General features: G+C 39.9%; 1 protein-coding gene across 1 annotated transcript in view; it reads right to left on the minus strand.

Annotated features, from left to right (window-relative positions):
- Positions 1 to 18,197, minus strand: part of csmd3b (CUB and Sushi multiple domains 3b) — a 1,733,930-nt gene that overhangs the window by 276,571 nt on the left and 1,439,162 nt on the right. Inside the window, exons 27-28 of the mRNA XM_067976258.1 lie at positions 16,793 to 16,984; positions 10,022 to 10,160 (exon numbers count right to left, since the gene is read on the minus strand). Coding sequence (XP_067832359.1) covers positions 10,022 to 10,160; positions 16,793 to 16,984 — 331 coding nt within the window. The remainder of the gene's footprint in view (positions 1 to 10,021; positions 10,161 to 16,792; positions 16,985 to 18,197) is intronic.

Raw genomic sequence — 18,197 nt, forward strand, 5'->3', positions numbered from 1 at the left:
ACTTTGGTATGCATGCAATTCCTGATGTTTATGTGTGCATTATACAGATTGATCTACCTGCCCAAATAAAATGGGTGCCCAAACTTGCTGGGGACTGATCTGTATATACAAGTTCATTTAAACAGCCTCGCAATAGGATTCAGCAAACAATTCACAGTCTATTTCTGCACAGTTTCTCTTACCCTTTTTATATTATCATTCAGGTTTCAGGAGCAATTATGCTGCTGCCTTTTTTCCCAGCAGCTCAAATACTGCCTCAACCTGCCCCTGACCCTTTCCCAGTTCCATTCCTTCACCTGCGGACTTAGTTGTTGCTTGCTTCCAGCTTGTGGCAAGCCCTAGCATTTTCCATTGCTCCCTCCTGCCCTGGCCTCCCCATTCACCACCTCCCAGCCCAAGTATCTCCAATTCCTCCACTTCCTCACTTTCATGGGCCTCCACTTGGTCATACATGACTCCATGTAGGCCCCTGACTCCCTGCTCGCTCACTTCTGTTCATGGCCTTTTTGCTCCTTCTTTCTGTCAGTACAAGCTCCTCCTTAGTCTCTCCTGGTCTGAAAGGAAACATGGAGGCCAGGCCCTGTACTGGGATGCAGTGGGGGGGGGGGGGGTCTAGGACTAGGATATGGCCACAATGTAACAAAAGACACATACCTGGCCTCTCACTCCCAGAAGGATATACAATCTTTTTTATGCCTATCAGAGAATTGAAATTCCAAGCGGATCTATTGGTCTCACGGAAGGTAAGTGGAAAAGGACGGATTGAGAGATAAGCAGAAACAAGAAGAAAGCATGTCGGAGGCATACAGAGCAGAACACAGTGAAAGACAGCGAGCTATAAAGATAAATGGACGAAACCAGACATAGACATCAAGAAAGTCAAAAAAGTGAATCATAAGGGAATCATAAAAAGGATAGGAGACAGTGGAAAGAGAAAGACTTACAGAAGAAGGGAGAAAGAGTGAGAAGAACCAAAAGAAAACAAAAATGCAGAGATATCAATGAGAGCGTATGAGAAACAAATGGAAAGAGAGTTAAAAAATAGAGCGTAAAATTAATAAAACAAAAGTTAGAAGAGAAATACAATTTTTTATTTTGGCTAAGAAATGTTACAGAAGATCAAATAATTTATTTTTTAAACTCATACGGTTTTTGTTAAAAATAATTCTGATGTATGAACAATAAAATGGAGAATTTAAAGGAGAGATGATACTAATTCACTGATATATCAAACCAATGGGGAGCAGCGACAAAAAGAAACCAATCACAAATGGTTCATCATGCAGATGTTCAATTAAATTTGTTTCCTCCAGACCAGTAAAAAAAGAACAAAACAGATTAAATCACCTGAAAGGAATTTAGAGTCTGGCTATAGAACCTGACTCGAAAACAGAACTAACAGCTAGTTGGTCACTCTCCAACTGCTGCCAACAAATGGAACTGCATCTCTGTTCTCAGTAATGTATGGAAATGTAGAGAGGAAACAGATAAGTGTAGAAAAGGTAATGATCTGAGTTTGCACTCCCTGCGTAGAGCCTCACCCATTGGGAGTGCAAATCTAAGAGTTCAGGCATGCACTCCTCACAACTTTCCATCCATTAATTTAAATGAATTGAAAATCATGGGGTAAATTTTAACCCTAAGAATGGGTGAGTTGGAGGCTCAGGAGGCGGGTCAGTCAGTAAGATCTTTTAAGGAGGCTGCGTGCCTCCATTTTAAGAGTATTTTTATTTTTTTAACTCCTGGAGGCTGGGATTCCCATGCCTTCTGCTTCAAGCCATGTAAGAGGAGGCGAGAAGGCCTGGATCAACAGGTGAGTGCCTTTATTGCACTGCTTGTGGGCCAGGAGGAGCAGGAGTGTTTCCTCCAGGCCCAACAAGCTTCCCTGCCACGATCCCACACATGAGATCAGCCAACGCCCCCCCCACCAACGATCTCCGACCCCCACCACCATAAGCTCCGACCTCCCCGTGACTGAACCCTTGATGGCCGCCGACCCCCATGTCCGATCCCCCCTCCCCAATGACCGACCCTCCCTCCGATGATCGATGCACCCCCTGCACCCCAATCGAAGACTTACCTGCTGGCATCCGTTCCCTGGTTGCTCTCCCGTCCAACCGACAGCCAGCCTGTCTATCTGGCTGGCTATCAGGTGGGAAACCTACTTAAAAAAAATTGAAAGACGTCCTTACGTCAAAATCGGAAGGACGTCCTTATGATTTTGTAAGTAAGGGATCCCTTCCAGAAATCCGCCCCACCCCATCCGCTCTCTTCCCAGCTTGACATTAAAATGTACCCCATGGTGTGGAGTGTCTAATATGCAGTCCCAACCGGTGAGGTCCCATACCCGAAGCACAAACTTGCAAAATTACCCCTATGGTGACAATGGAAGGGCAAAGAAATTACCACTTTTATTAAAGTAGCTGAAACATTTAAAACACTCCTTGCAGAAGGTAAACATGACAAGGGGGGGATACAGAAACCTCACAGCTTATCACAGTTAGTTCACATTCCAATGCATTGTTAACTAGCTGTAGATTTTACTGTTATTAACAGCACAGATGCATTTAAGGGGAATTTAGATGAGTACACGAGGGACAAAGGAATAGAAGAATATGCTGATCAGGTTAGATGAAATAAAGTGGGAGGAGGCTCGTGTGGAGCATAAACACCGGCATGGACCAGTTGGGCCAAATGGCCTGTTTCTGTGCTGTAACATTCTATGTAATTGTAAGTAATAAGCTCGAGATTCAGTTGCAGTACTTGGCAAATGCTGTAACAATCTTTATCTTGTTGCACTTGTTACTAACGAAATTATTCATCCTGATTAGGTACCAGAATTATCTAACGCGGCACACGGCTATCTGAAGTTGATCATTGGACAATCACCTTCAACACATCTGTCCTGTAGGATGTACTGTAGACTACAAAAAAAATTGAAATGTATAGTAGTTTCTTGCATATCTGTGACAGATTGTGTGGAGAAAGTAGTCATTTTTTCAGTGGATGTTCTGATCATTGACAATAAGTTTTTTTTGCTATAATCTCACAGGATCTGGTTTGTAACGATAAATTCTACAGCGCCATTGTGCAACTGGAAGTGCGGCAGGGTGGAACTTCCACTTGCCACTTTGACCTGGCTGTGATCCCATCCCAAATCTTGAGGAAGGGGTCATTTACCTAAAAGGGGTGGGCAGCCAGGCCTGTAGCAGCGCAACAGGGACACTCATCCGTTGGAGTATTATAATCTCGGAGCAGCACACTGCTGCTCTGAGAGGGGGAGTCTTGGGCTGAAAAGGTAAGGAACCACAATGTGCTGCCCTGTGGTCTCAGCCCTTCTTCCCGCAGCAATCAATCCATCTGGGAGCGACTGCTGTCACAATGTTGGGGACCACTTTAGGCTCAGTATGGAATCTACTCCTCTTCTCAGTAGATGTAGATCCCACTGGACCAGTCAGAAGCATATCTGTTGGTGTTGCTGGGCTAGGCCGGGAGCTCCTTCAGAACCGGTCTCAAATTGGTGCCAGGTTGTGCGGGGGCGGGGCAAACAGAAGAAGCCCCCATTTCCCCTGATTGTATTACCTTTCAGAAGGGGTGGAATCAGGGCAGAGCTGGATTTTTTGCCCCTTCCCTCTGAAAATGATTGCACAATTTCTCCCTTAGTGCCTTGAAAAAACTACTTTATTTATAAAGAGAGATGCATAATTGATGATGTGATGTGATGACTTTTTTATCTTTTGCTCTGAGTTTTAATTAAAAAAGACAAAATAATAGATTGTACAAATCTGCAGTGTATGGGAATATGCACTCGCCTGTGGCACAGGTGCACCCTGCTATCAGCAGCGAGGGCTGGAATCATTTTCTGTGGCCACATTTAAAATAGGGTTCCTAGACACAAAGCCTGGCCAGGAGCACAGTTGGCTGGGGGTGTGAAACCTGGCCAGGCAACAGCTGTTACAGCACTGTTAATGGGGAAGGTAATTTTTGGTGTGCAAAAAAACCCTTTGCTGCCAAAATAAATAAATGTGAGGAGAAGTGTGCTGAAGAATGCTCCTGTTGATGATGACACCTTGGAATTAAAACCGCTCGAGAAGAAAGAGGGGAATCTAGTTGTAGAAGATGGCGTGGCAAAATTATTTTAAAATATTTTACATTGTTTTGTTATAAATGATGTTGGAAGTGAGATTGTAGGTGTACTAGAGGAGGATGTAGAAAAATTGTTGGAGGTAGCTTCTGAAGAGCTCATGATGGATATGTCACCGGTCCCTGATGGCATGCACCTTACGCTGTTTAAGGAAGTCAGAGAGAAGATAGTAGATGCTCTTAGCACAATTATTCAATGCTCCTTAGATAAGCAAATTGTGCCCTGGGACTGGAGAGTAGCCAATGTAATACTTTGGTTCAAGAAGGGACAGAGTGATATATCAGATAACTATAGATCAATCAGTTTAATGTTAGTTGTGGGCAAACTCTTAAAATCCATCATTTAAGATATAATTAGTGAGCATTTAGAAACGCATGGGTTAATCAAGGACAGCCAGAATGGAATTGTCAAAGTCAAGTTATGTTAGACAAATTTAATAGAGTTTTTGAAGATGTTATCGATTGGATAGAAAAAGGAAATACAATGGATGCAATATATATGGTTTTCAGAAGGCATTTGATAATTTGTCTCACAAGAGTGTTGAGAGAAAATTACAGGTTTATGGTATAAGAGGAAATGTAGCAACATGGCTCGAAAGTTGATTGATGGACAAGAAACAAAGAAATAGGATAAATGGGTGTTACTTGGATTGGAGGAGGATTGGAAGTGATGTATCCCAGGTTCAATGCTGGGTCCACTTTTGTTCTCAGTAAATATTTTCAAGTCCATATTGTCCATAAGAGACTAAAATCTCAAAATTTACAAACAACACAAAAGTTGGATGTTTAGCAAACCATAAGAAGGACTGTATAAGCCTTCGGGAAGATATAGCTAGCTTAGCAGAACAGGCAGACAGGCAACAGATACAATTTAATAAATTGGTAGACAAGAGAAGGAATGGTAATGCACACCTAATGTAAAGACATTGAAGGGTGTGGATGAACAGTAGGACCTAAGGTTCAACTACATAATTCTCTGAAAGTGCAGGTAGATAAATCCATTTCAAAAAGACCAACAGCATTTTTGGTTTTATAAAAAGGGTAAGAAGCAATAATAAATTCGCACAAAACAATTGTTCGGCAACAGTTGGAGAACTGAGAGTGCGGTTCTGGGCACCACATTCTAAGAAAGAAAGAAAAACTTGCATTTATGTAGCTCCTTTCATGACTTCAGGACGTCCCAAAGCACTTTACAGCCAATTAATTACTTTTGAAGTGCAGTCACTGTTGTAATGTAGGAAATGCGGCAGCCAATTTGTGCACAGCAAGCTCCCACAAACAACAAAATGATGATGACCAGATAATCTTTTTTTTTAAGCAGTGTTGGTTGAGGGATAAATATTGATCAGGTTAGCAACTATTGCTGCAGACAATAACCATGGTCTTCCAGCAGCCAACCATCCAATCTTTGTGAGGCTTTAAATAATGGAAGCCTTGTGGACTGCTGCATAATGAAGACATTACAGCCACTTCCTGGATAACGGGTATTTACGTGTAAAATGATGTTTCTGTGGTCAGACACCACCTGAACATTAATTGAATGGAAGCCCTTTCAGTTCATAAGACACTACATCTTGAGCACACAGGTCTAATCTATAGCCCAATTTTACAACTGCCTCTTGCCACCAGGGAGGCAAATTTAACTGGTAAAAGAACCTCACAAAATCAACTCTATACTGTCTGTTGGAGTATGAATAAACTGTGTCCTCCTGAGGGCAGCAAAAATGGTGGGGTCGAATTTCCGTGGGAATTTTCCCAATTGTCTGCTGTAACTTCGGCAGAAATCCATGAAAACCCAGGAGAAATAGCATAAGCATTGTTAGCGACATTTCTCTGGAGTTTTCATGGATCTTCCACTGAAGTTACAGCAGATGACCAGGAAAGCCCTTGTGGAAATTTTACCCTATTGTATTCAGAACAGGCTACTCTGGTACTCCCAAGTACTGACTTGGCCTGAAAAATCCCTTAATCTATTATCCATTTTCGTTGTTTTGGTCTTGGTTCTGCATTCTTCCTGTATTTAGATAGTGTGGGCATTAACATAGCATAGAAAAAACAAGTACTCTCCTGGATGCAAATCACTCGCTATTATTTGTAGACCAATGCCTTCCCTGCCTTTGGGACTTGTTAATGCTAGAATGTGGTACTCGTGCAGCCAATTACACTACTATGCAGTAAGTGAAGCAATTTACATGCTTCATTACAGCAGTGTATACCACGCCAAATCACCTGCCTTATCTAAAAGTAACCAAAAATATATATTATGATTGCAGTGAAAAATTGCTTCGGTTTCAGTGAATTTTTGGAAAACCTCAAACTCCAACTTTTAGAGGCTGAACAGAAAAACTAATCTGCAGTTGTGGCTGCCAACTGAAGTTGCTTTCTTCAGCTATCAATCATAATGTAATTATCTGGGTGATAATTATGTTAGAAGCAAACATGCATAACAGATTGGCAATTAGTAGAAAACTATCTCGCTAATTGACTACATCTTGACTCAGTGGGTCATCAAACGGAATTGTATAATTTAAGGAATTTCAGAAAACAGTACTTAGCAATAAATAATAAAATCCAGCAAATAAACACATTTCATAGAGTACAGTCTCACTTTGAATTGTATTTTTGTAACCAGTGACTGAGCGATTGCACCTAAATTGTTTTAGAAACCATTTGTGCCAGTTTGGCTCTATTGGTAGCACTCTTGCTGCTGGATTTAAAGGTTTGTGGGGTTCAAATTCCACATCAACAGTTGAGTACACAATCTAGACTGAGACTCCAGTGCAATCCTCCAGATGAAATTTTAAATTAAGGTACTGTTAAAGTGGTATTTGGCCAGGCACTGTTTGAAAAAGAGTTGAGTTCTCCTAGTGTTCTGGCCAACCGTCCTCATTCAACCAACACCACCAAAAAACCTGTACTGGGCATCGCTGTTCATGGTATCTTGCTCAGTGCAAAATGGCTTCCACATTCACTGCATTCAAAATGATTAAATTCTGTGTAGTGTGAAAAGGTGCTATCTAAATGCAAGTATTATTTCTTCTAATTTGGTTAGATCCATTTTAATAAAACAACTTAAAAGATATCTCAATAGTGGTGCAATATGTAGATTTGTACATTAGTTTCTGAACTCAACTGGACAGTTCCTAAGAAATGAAGGGGAAGCAAGACCTTTCGCCAGAGAAGAGGAGAAACGATTCAAGAATTAGTCAAAATAACCCTCTTCGCAACTATTTCAAAAGCAACACTGGGTAGGCATGAGAACAAATGAAATAAACTGAAATGCTTTATGTGTGCTGCGACGGTAACATGGCTGGCTTAATTTACTTACCAAGCTGAGAGATGAAACCGTGAAGTTAAAAAGATTTAGGTATCACAATGTTGTGACATGATGATACTTATTATATCCTGGGGATCTGCATCACTTCTAGTTATTCTAGTGGGGATGACAGAATTCTCCTCCAATATCCATCTACTTGGTCGGTAGGCCTCAGTGGAGGTCATGCAGCCAAATCAAAGTGCAAGACATCTACTCTTGCATCTAATTAATGCCATCACCATTATAAATTTAGTGCAAAAATTGTAGTATAACTGGAGTGACCACAGTACTGTGGGGGATATGCAGGGTGAAGCAAAATTGCTAAAACAAATTGGAGAAAAACATAAATGCAAGGTATAAAAGATGTACAGCCATTCAACTGATGTGGGAATTGAAGATCAAAATGAAAATGGTTCATATACTAAAAATGCCACTTACTTTGGTTTGAAGACAACTTATTTCAGAAAATGATTAATATTTCATACCTATATAGTTGCATTTCTAAGTTATAGTAACATTATTCCTACAATGCTTATTTCAAGCAACAAACAACTTGCATTCATATAGCTTGTTTAACAGAGAAAAACATCCCAAGATGCTTCACAGAGGTATGAGAAAAAATGGATGGCGAGCCAAAAAAGGACAAAATAGGAGGGGTGACCAAAGAAGTGGGTTTTAAGGATGGTCTTAAAGAAGAATAAAATACACAGCAGTTCTGTCATTACCTTAAGAGAGGAAATATGGTTCAATAATTTGGTGTAGTCCAGAACTGGTAAAGGCTGTACGTTCCCAGCATTTTCAGTATTAATTTGACTTTTTTTTTAAGAGGCCTAGCTGCAGACTATAGTATTGTGCCATGATTAAATCAAAACTACCTATCAGCTAGCTTGAAACAGAAGATTATCCAGATAATATTTTTTGTGAAAAACAAGAAACAAACACTGTGGATAGTCCTCCAATTGACAACCAGTGCTGCAAAAACACAATATTAAAGAGATAATTAATGTACTTGCAGCACTCAGATTGAATTTCTGTTTATTTAATAGGACAAGAGCCTGAACCATGAATGCTTGTTCAGCTTGCAGTTCTACACCCTTTTCCAAAAAAATATAATTCTAATCCTTAATGAAATACATATGGCTTTGTTGTTCTTTTTTGTTCCTTTTTATTTCCCGTTTTCTTCAAATTGCAGTGAAGCGATCTTTTCAGTTTTCCCAAGCGGGGTAGGTTGTGTGGCTATGAGGCCTACCATCTGAGGCACTTGCAATGGTGCATAGATCGCCTGTAAGTAGCTGAGTATATCACCACCACTTAGAGTATTTTCCTCTGTGCATAAAGTTAAAGGAACATTCTTTTACTAAGCTGTCAGTGGTTTGTAATGACAGCTCAGTAAAATAATTTTTCTTTATCTTTCCGCACAGAGGAAAATAAACCCATCTTTTCCAATGTTAGACCCGATGCAAATGCCACCAGACCCCGATTTTAACTCTAGATGGGAGTCTGGTGGACGGGGGCAGAGGCAGGTGGCAAACCATCCTAACTTCGGCAGTGTCAAGCCTGGGAGATTTTAACAACAGGGCCTCATCTGCAGAGCCTCAGTTAGTCCCCCATCCAAACTGGAAGCAACAGCTGGCAGATGGCCGGAAGTATAATATCTGGTGGCAGGAGGTCTTTGTCGCGGACCGAAGGTACAGTCCTTGGCAAGCAGATAAGTTTGTGGGGAGGGGGGTTGGGAGGGCCTCATAAAGGGTGAAAGGCCGGTGTAGTGGAGGACTAAACTTTTCTTGTGAGGCCCGGCATTCCTGCTCCTTCAGGTCCCAAAAGGAAAGTCAAAAAAAGCAAAATGACATAGCTTTTTGGGCCTCTCCTGGCTCCGACACCTCTTCCCGCTGGATGGCCTGGTGGGAAAACCACAATGGCCACCCCGCGCAGGCCTCTGGTTAAAATAATTATCAGAGCCCGAAGAGCAGGATAAAGTCGGAACTTGTGGAAACAGTGTCAGGTGTCGGTGGTTATGTCCCATGGACGATTTTAACAGCACGCCCACCGGCACCCATTGGTTTCTGCTGGGTGGGCAAGGTTAAAAATGCCCCTTCAGATTTTAAACTTATGTCTCCTGGTGCAAGGCACCATGTTACAATGCACTCACCTGAATATGATTTCACGGTGTCAGGCACCCTCTGGTACCTCACCCGAGAGGCCATTCTTCATGCTTGAACCTAGAAAATGAGTTTTGGCAGGCCATTTGTTTGCAGGGGGCATCACAGGTAATGCTTATCCTGTTCTTACCCAATTTCCACAAACTCGCATTTCCAACAAGGATCATTAGATTCCAATTATAAGCAGAAGCAAGGCTGATTTTCTCTTCCTTACCCAGGGCTGCTGGTGGCAGTTGTAGCACCCTGACTGTGTGGTAGCCTGAAGTCACCTAACTCAGCACAGACATTCCTTGTCTGTATGGCTCAACTATTCATCGCCTTAATCACGTGAGCTTTGGTGAAGCTGATAGTAATTCTTTAACAGCAATTAAGTAAATGATTTTGAAGAATGAAAAATAATTACCTAATGAATGTCAAAGATATGATGTAGTCATTATTAACTGTGATAGTCCAGTCACATTCTTTGCCATGTGGATATGGGTGTGGGTAGCTTGGCGAAAGAATAAATCCTGAAGAACTTGTCAGGTTTCCTCCACATGGTGCTGAAAAATAAAAAGTTAAATATTCACTTGTACTAAATTGATGAAAATTTCAATATAAAAATCACAACTGCCTTCAGATTCCACAAACACTTTTTCAAATTGTAGCGTGATAAACATGAGTTTGTTTTGCATTTCACAATGCATACAGACTTTGTTCTGCTGCAAATCTTTCAATCTTGTGTCCCTCCTCCATTTCATTTTCTGAGGTGCTTTTTTTTTGTCATGAGCCATAAAGGCAAAGATCAGAGTCTATATTAATGCTCTGCCCAGATTTTTGCAAGGGCACTTTTTGAAATAGTACATATGTTGCAATCTATGTGCCACATGATATTCCAGAAAGGGGTGCAGTATTGCAGGCTTATCATATAAACTTAAAAATTGCTTCCCCCGGTTCCAAAAATGGACATTGTGTGCGCTTTAAAAAAAGAATAGATTCTCTATGCCCATTAATTCTTTTATGCTTGTGATGCACCATTTGAGGATGTTCCCACCCTGATATGTATACCGAATCCTGGTGCAATGAAGGAAATTTTACTACGGTTATTTCTGGCAAACGTTGCAATGATTGAAACTTATTGCAGCAAAAGCAAGCAAATCACAGAAAAAGTAACTACATTTGCATGATATCTTATATAAATATATTTCTGTCCTCTTATAGGATGGTTACATTGTTCTTCTCCATAAAGTCCTTCCTTGTTACGAGAACAAATTGCTAGAGTTGTGCATTAAAGCAACAACATAGTGTTGCAAGAGAAAGCTGCAAGATAATGTTAAATCATATGAAAAGTACATTTAGAAAAGCACACAATTTGGACTTGGAAATATATTATTATTCATGTACATTACTAGATGCTAAGAGCATGCTGTGCAGCACCAGCTAGTGACAAATCAAGCAGAGTTAATTGCACTGCCAGAGCAAGTAAGATACAGTGGGGATAAGTATAATTCACATGACATAAAGAGACTAAGCAAAGCCTCAGTGAACAAGTGGAACCATATTACCATCTCTGTATTGCTAACATTTGTGCTACAGTGAAATGGCATAGAAACTGAAAAGACAACAACAAATCTTGGCTTTAACATATTTGAGCTTTAAGATCTGTAATCTATCTGCAGTGCACTTTATGTTGCATCTGAAATCACTTGAATTGCTAATATATTGCAAAAAAAACTAATACATCAAGGTTTATTGTTTTTTCAAAATTAACTCTGTTATTTTTAGATTGGCATAGAAAAAAATCTAAAATATTATATGCACATGGACACAATATCGATTAATGTTAATATTAAAGATTACAGTCAGTTGAGGATTCATTGCTGAAGTGTTCCTTTGTAGGTTTCAGATTTCGGCTGTATATATTTTTATTACTTCCCTGTGCCAGAACAGCCCCCAAATTAACTGAGAAACAGATTCATCACTGTAATGAGTTTATGTATTCGCTGTTCATCATATTTCCAGCACACAATCAATCAGTCACAACTTTGAACTATCTCATCACCACAGATGAAGAATTGTTGTTTTTACAACCTACTATCCACTTGTCAATGGCAGGATGCCACCAGTATATGGACTTTTTCTTCCTCTGTTCACATTAACGTGTGTTTATTATTTTCTTATTATAAAATCCGACTTAAGAAGAAACATGATTCTCACTGAAGGGAGAGCATCGAATGCCACCCTTTTTAAAATTAAAGTTACCAAATCATGGTGTTACAGTGTTGTTCGTAGTAAATCAAATATTACTGTTTTATGACAATAGCAATGTTCTACCATGGAACACACCATAGTCCTGAAAATTTGCAGGTTGGGGGAGAGAGAGCACCCCAGCGTAAGTGCTGAGTTGCCTCCTGCTCGGGTCCTCTGCCACTTACCCTATGCAGGTTTGTGGGGTTGGATGAGAACCTCTGGTTTACTTGTCAATGGTGGGTGCCAGCAGCACTGGAGATGCAACTGAGGCACCCACTATAGGAAACACGCCAAAAGATTTGGTAGAGATTCTCATCCTGTCTTTCCCAATAATAAAGGAAACTGATTATAAATAATTACATCAAATACATTTCTGATTCTCGCCTCTGCCCTTTGGTAGGCTCATATGACTGGTCTGACCAGTTGCCGAGGAAAAACCAGGCCCTTCTGAGGGCCAGGAAAATGGGAACTCACAGCAGAGGGAATCCACCCCCAGCCCTGTCCCCTTCTGCATCATTGCTCTTGTTTGAGGTGGGCAGAGGCTCCATCCCCAACAAGCCATCCAGGAAACTCTCGGGAAAGGCCAGTGTCCTAATTTCAGGCCCTTTTTGTTGCACTCCCACCGGAGTTATGGCAGGAGTGCCCCAGAAGGGACGTGGATTTTTGGTCCACCAAGTATTATTCTGTTGCTAAGATGGAGCTCCGTTTAAGATGGCCGATCCCCTTAAGGCTAAAAGAAATCCAGTGGCTGTAAATATAATCCTGAAGTCAATTAGAATTTAATTGATGTTAGTGAGGAAGGTTTGCAGATTGTAAACTTCCATCTCCAATCAGCATGAAATGAGTGGCTTACTTTCCTCAGTTTTTATACTTCTGACACTTGGCATGTCTGAAGTGTGACAGTCACTCTCAAAACTTTTATACAGATAGATTGTACTGGCTCAGCATGTCTTACCAATGACATTCCCAGGTATTTTGTATTTTAAATTGTGTATGTAACTGCCCATAGGAACTTTCAAATTGACTTAAAAAAGATTATTGCATATTAATACTATATAAGTTATTCTGTGACTTAAGACAGTGTCCAAATGCATTGTTCATTATTTGGTTAAGGATCTAATCTTAACATTGCCCATGCTGTTTAACTATTCTGTCATGTATCAATCAATTAACATTGTGTTCAGTCAATTATAGGCCACAAACACTTGAAAACGTCTCTAAATAAAATATGGAACTGTGTTGAGAAATATTTATGCAAAATCAATTATGAAATTTCTCCAGCACTGCACAAGTAGTGCACCTAAGTACATTGATATTATCAGTAAATAATGGGCCATCAATTGCCATAGCAGGGCATCTAACAGTGTCTGCCATTAGTTAGACTTGCCCTTGCATGTTTAGGTTTTTAAATTTTTGATTGGCAAGTTGCTGAAAGTGCGAGCTGATAACATCACAGTGAGGAGAACAGGGCAAGCAACTGTGTATCTCCTTAACCAATCAGATTGAAGGATTGTGAAATTAACAGCGCAAGGACTGAGAAGGAAGTGTAAATTAGAGTGGGTGAATTCAATGACAAATCAGGTACAGAAAGAGAAATAAAGAGAGGGAAAGGAAGATTGGATTAAGAAAGAAAAAAGAAACAGAAAGGAAAAGTTAAAAATTTGAAATTTTACACTTTTAAAATCTCCAACAACAATTAAAACCTGAAGGAATGAAATTCCACACTTATAATAGTTAATTTTCAATGCAAGAGAGGTAGGCTGGCAGTAATTAACACTTATTACATCACTAACAGGGTACTTATACTGAAATGGACAAGATTTATCTCTCTGTGGCGAGTTTAATTCGTATCTGCTGTGCAAATACAGCAACTTTATCACAATCAATGGTGATGATGTGGAGGTGCCGGTGATGGACTGGGGTTGACAATTGTAAACAATTTTACAACACCAAGTTATAGCCCAACGATTTTATGTGAGGCAGACAGCGAGATGCCGTTTTCGCAAAGCTAATAGCGGAGCGGTGCAACGCAGACAGCAACCATTGGATTTTTGAATTTAACCACACATCTGCCCCTCGCCTGATGTTGCTGTAACATTTGCTCATAAATAACAGCGAGCGCCATTAACCTCACTGTTATTTTGACAGCAAATTCTGGCCAAATAATCTTGGAGTTCCTGCAAGTGGTTTATGCCCCATTAATACTGTCCTTTACAAACAGGTTTGAAAAGAAAACATGATGGCTTTGCAAAAGTAAAAACAAGAAGTTAATTCTACTATCCTGCTTTTCTGTGCACACGATTGCTGGGATTTTCCTCGGGAGTTCCTTCAATTGACTGCTGCAACTGCAGAAGAAGATCGGCAGAAACCCTATATATGCAGTACATCCAGGATTTCCGCCAATCTTGCATCGAAATTGCAGCAGGTGATTGGAAGAAGTCCTATGGCAATTACTGGCGTATAGCTTAGGAATATTGTGGAAAACAAGGAATTTAATTCCTCTATCCTTTTTTTTGCTGTGGCCACCATTAGTTCAAAGCAGGAAGAAAATACAAATGCCATGAAACATAACATACAATGACTTTACCCTGCAGTAGAACCCCTTTTAAGACTTCCTGGGGTGAATGCACTATCATTGGCTGTCAATCATTCTGTGAAGTCACTGAAGTAAATGATATTTCAACGCATGTGTTATATAATCTTTATGTTCACTGATGAATAGAGAACTATGAACATCACATGAACATGCGTTTAAAAAAATATTAATAGAACTGCGCTGTTTTTACACTGAGGGAGTTTAAGCTCAGACAAGCTTTGGTGAATGAGCCATAGATGGTGAAGAGGACCACAATCTGTGACATAGCTTCAGCAGTTTCTGCCAGATCTTAAACAGATTATAACTGGAGAAGAATGAGGAACAATTATATTGGGTTATAAATTCATTTTGGGCAATAGTGCAAAACGGGCGACAGTGAATCATCAGCCTTTTCAAATCATTTCATCTTACTCTAAGGGAATCAGGGGATATGGGGATAGGGCAGAAAAGTGGAGTTGAGGTAGATCAGCCATGATCTTATTGAATGGCGGAGCGGACTCGAGGGCTGTTTGGCCTACTCCTGCGCCTATTTCTTATGTTCTTACCATTTTAAATTGGATAAAATAGTTCCAGATAAAGCAATTATTACCATAAGTTCTTAACTAATGTACACTTTTATTAATTTGTTAAGAATCATTATTGACTTTACTAGTGTTTCATCTATGCTTGTATTTTTACAGAATTTGCAGAATATTTAAATAAATGAGTTCCAATCACATCACCAGGGAACTCGCTTGGAGCACTTATTAGGCCTGATAGTATGAGGGAGCTGAATTAATATCAGTGGAGATCAATCATTAATACAGGCTGCCTCAATGCTTATGTCATTTTGAATGTGTAGGGTAATTTATTTCCTTCAAATTTCATTTTTCATATTGCAAAATTTTAAAATGTAGCATGATTAATTGTGCAAGAGCTGACTGAAGTTGCTGTTATCTTCCTTTGTGTATTAATGACTAGGGGGGCAAAGTGTGCTGAAGTGATGTTAAAGAGGAAATATCAAAAACAACAACTTGCATTTATGTAGCGCCTTTAAAGTAGAAAAACATACTAATGCACTTCACAGAGGAGAAATCAGACAAAATTGAAAAATGAATCTTCATAAATATACCTTTTAAAAGTGAACAGCTGTGGAGAATTATGATTAACCATAAACTTCCTCACAGAGAGCGCTGATACCGTGATGGGAGAATATCAGTTTGGAGGAGTTACCAAGTCCAGCAGTGTTAGGGAATTAAATTAAATAAGAACAGCTAAAATGACATGATCAATAAAACACCCTGGTAGCTGTCTTTTTTAGCATACTACTTAGCTAAATAACTTCTTCAAGTCTATCCCCCACCCTGATAATGACACCATTATTAGTAATTATCAAAAATAGGAAAAAATATTAATCATATAACACATAGAATTACATAGAAATTACAACACAAAAACAAGCTGATTGGCCCAACATGTCTGTGTTGGTGTTAATCTGCCACATTAGTAGCATTCTTAATCCCATGTACCAACACTGTTCGATTATCCCTTTATTCCCCTTTCCCTCAACCACCTACCTAATCTATTCTTAAATGTTGACAGTGTCAATGTTTCAATCACTAACTCTGGTTGTGGATTCGACAGACCCAAAATCCTCTGCGTCAAGAAGTTTTTTCCTGCTCTCTGACCCAAATCTCTTATATTTAATCTTATAGCTATGTCCCCTTGTTAGAGACCCCTCAATCTGTTTTTATCTACGCTGTACCGCCCCGTCATAATTTTAAACACCTCGATCAAATTACCCTTTAATCTCCTCTATTCTAATGAAAACAGCCCCAAATTTTCAAGTCTATCTTCGTCTTTATATTTCCTCATACCATGCATCATCCTAATGAATCTGTGCTGTACCCTCCCTATTTCCTCAACATCCTTCCTATAATATGGAGCCTAAAACTGCATATAGTACTTCAACTGTACATATAATGCTTTGTAACTAATTCTTAAAAGAACTGATGACTAAACTCCCACATTAAGGCGCTTTCATGTGTTTTACCTCGTTTTGAACTGTACACATAAATAATTAACGTTTGCAATTACTAGTTGACCCACAGACTACAAAGCAGAAACTCTCATGTAATCCATTAATTGTTTATTTACTGTAGTGTTTAAAACACTTTGACTTGTTTATTTGCTCCATTTTCCAAACATTACTGAGCATCCTTCTGCAATCAGTAAATAGCAGGAAATTGTACACACAAATTATTGTAAACAGTCTTCACCTGGCAGAATTTGTTTGTGCTGGAATATGCTACAATACATTCTATTGCAATTACTTATATATAATAGAATTTTGAATTTTAAATCACATACCGATGCAAACAGGAGGGCTGGGCTGCCAGAAGTATCTGTTTTCCACCTGAATGCAGGTAATTTTCTCTTCTCCCTGAAGCTCATAGCCAGGGTCACACTGGAAGATGACAGTATCTCCAGGATCTCTGCCATCTCCATTCCGACTTCCATTCATAGGTACACCAGGGTCACGACAAGCTGTTGCCACGGAGCCTAGGTATCAAAAAGGGATAAATTCATGTATATAATAATAATGTTAGCTTATTTGCTGTGATTTTTTGGAAAATAAAACATAGAAAACAACTAGTCCAAAGTACTAGTAACTTATGATTATAATAATACAATTCACGATTGAACTTTTGTTTCCATTCTTTCGTGATTTGCTGCAGGCCTTCCAAAGGGAGCTGGAGGAGTGGAAGACATTTCAGCCCAGAATTTCCTGGATCTCACTTACGCAGAAATTACACCAAAATTATGCTGGTTTCTACGTCGATCTTGCCGATGGGAACTTACACCCAAATATCCTGTGGTGCTCAGTTGCTTCTGCTGGAATGTAAAAACTGGCATAAAACAAGTGCAAATGCAGCGCCACCAATAGGGGTAACAGCAAGTAGGCTGCTGTCTTCTGCCATGGCGTCTCAGAACCTTTTACCTCTGATGCTCCTCTTGCTCTTCCATTATTATGTAGAACAGGAGTTTGCTCATTGGGAAGGTCATTCCAACTGCTTAGTCCTCCTGAATGCGTAGGAGCGGGAAAGGCATGGCTAGAGTCCGCAAATTTTTGGATTATCACTCGAAGAATGAAGGGGATAGTTGGTAGAAATGCTTTCACACAGAAGGTTAATAGAACAAAGAATGCAATAGTACAAAAGGCCATTAAGCGAGAGACTATTACATCATTTATAAAGGAATTGGATTAATATTGGAAAAGGAAAAAACAGGATATGGGGAAATGGCAGGGAAAAAGGTTCAGAAACGCTAGCTCCAGTTGAAAAACTAGTATCAGCACAGGCATGATGGGGTGAATGGACTCCCTCTGTGTTGTAAATTTTAAGGCCTCAAAATTCCAGGGGCTGGAGAGGGAGGATTTTTTAAGTATCCGTTTATGCCAGGATTCCACCCTATTTAGATTGACTCTTTAAATTCCATTGGGGAGGGGGGGCATGGGCAGATCTTCAAGGGGCTTACTGAGAGAAGTTCCCGGAAACTCTACCCTTTGTGCCCTTAAAAGGACATAGCAAAACTCAAATCAGCTGAGAACTGCCTCTTTGAGACCTTCTGAAAGGCCCCAATACTTTACTCGACTAAGGTAATCAATTCTAGAGGGGATTAAGTACATTGTCAAGAGGCTAAATAGCACCCTTTGAAGCTGAAGACTCAAAAATAATTCTTTCTTTTCAGCTCTATTGGGCCTTGGGAGACCTCA

The sequence above is a fragment of the Heptranchias perlo genome, chromosome 3 (genome assembly GCF_035084215.1).
Source record: "Heptranchias perlo isolate sHepPer1 chromosome 3, sHepPer1.hap1, whole genome shotgun sequence".
NCBI lineage: Eukaryota > Metazoa > Chordata > Chondrichthyes > Hexanchiformes > Hexanchidae > Heptranchias > Heptranchias perlo.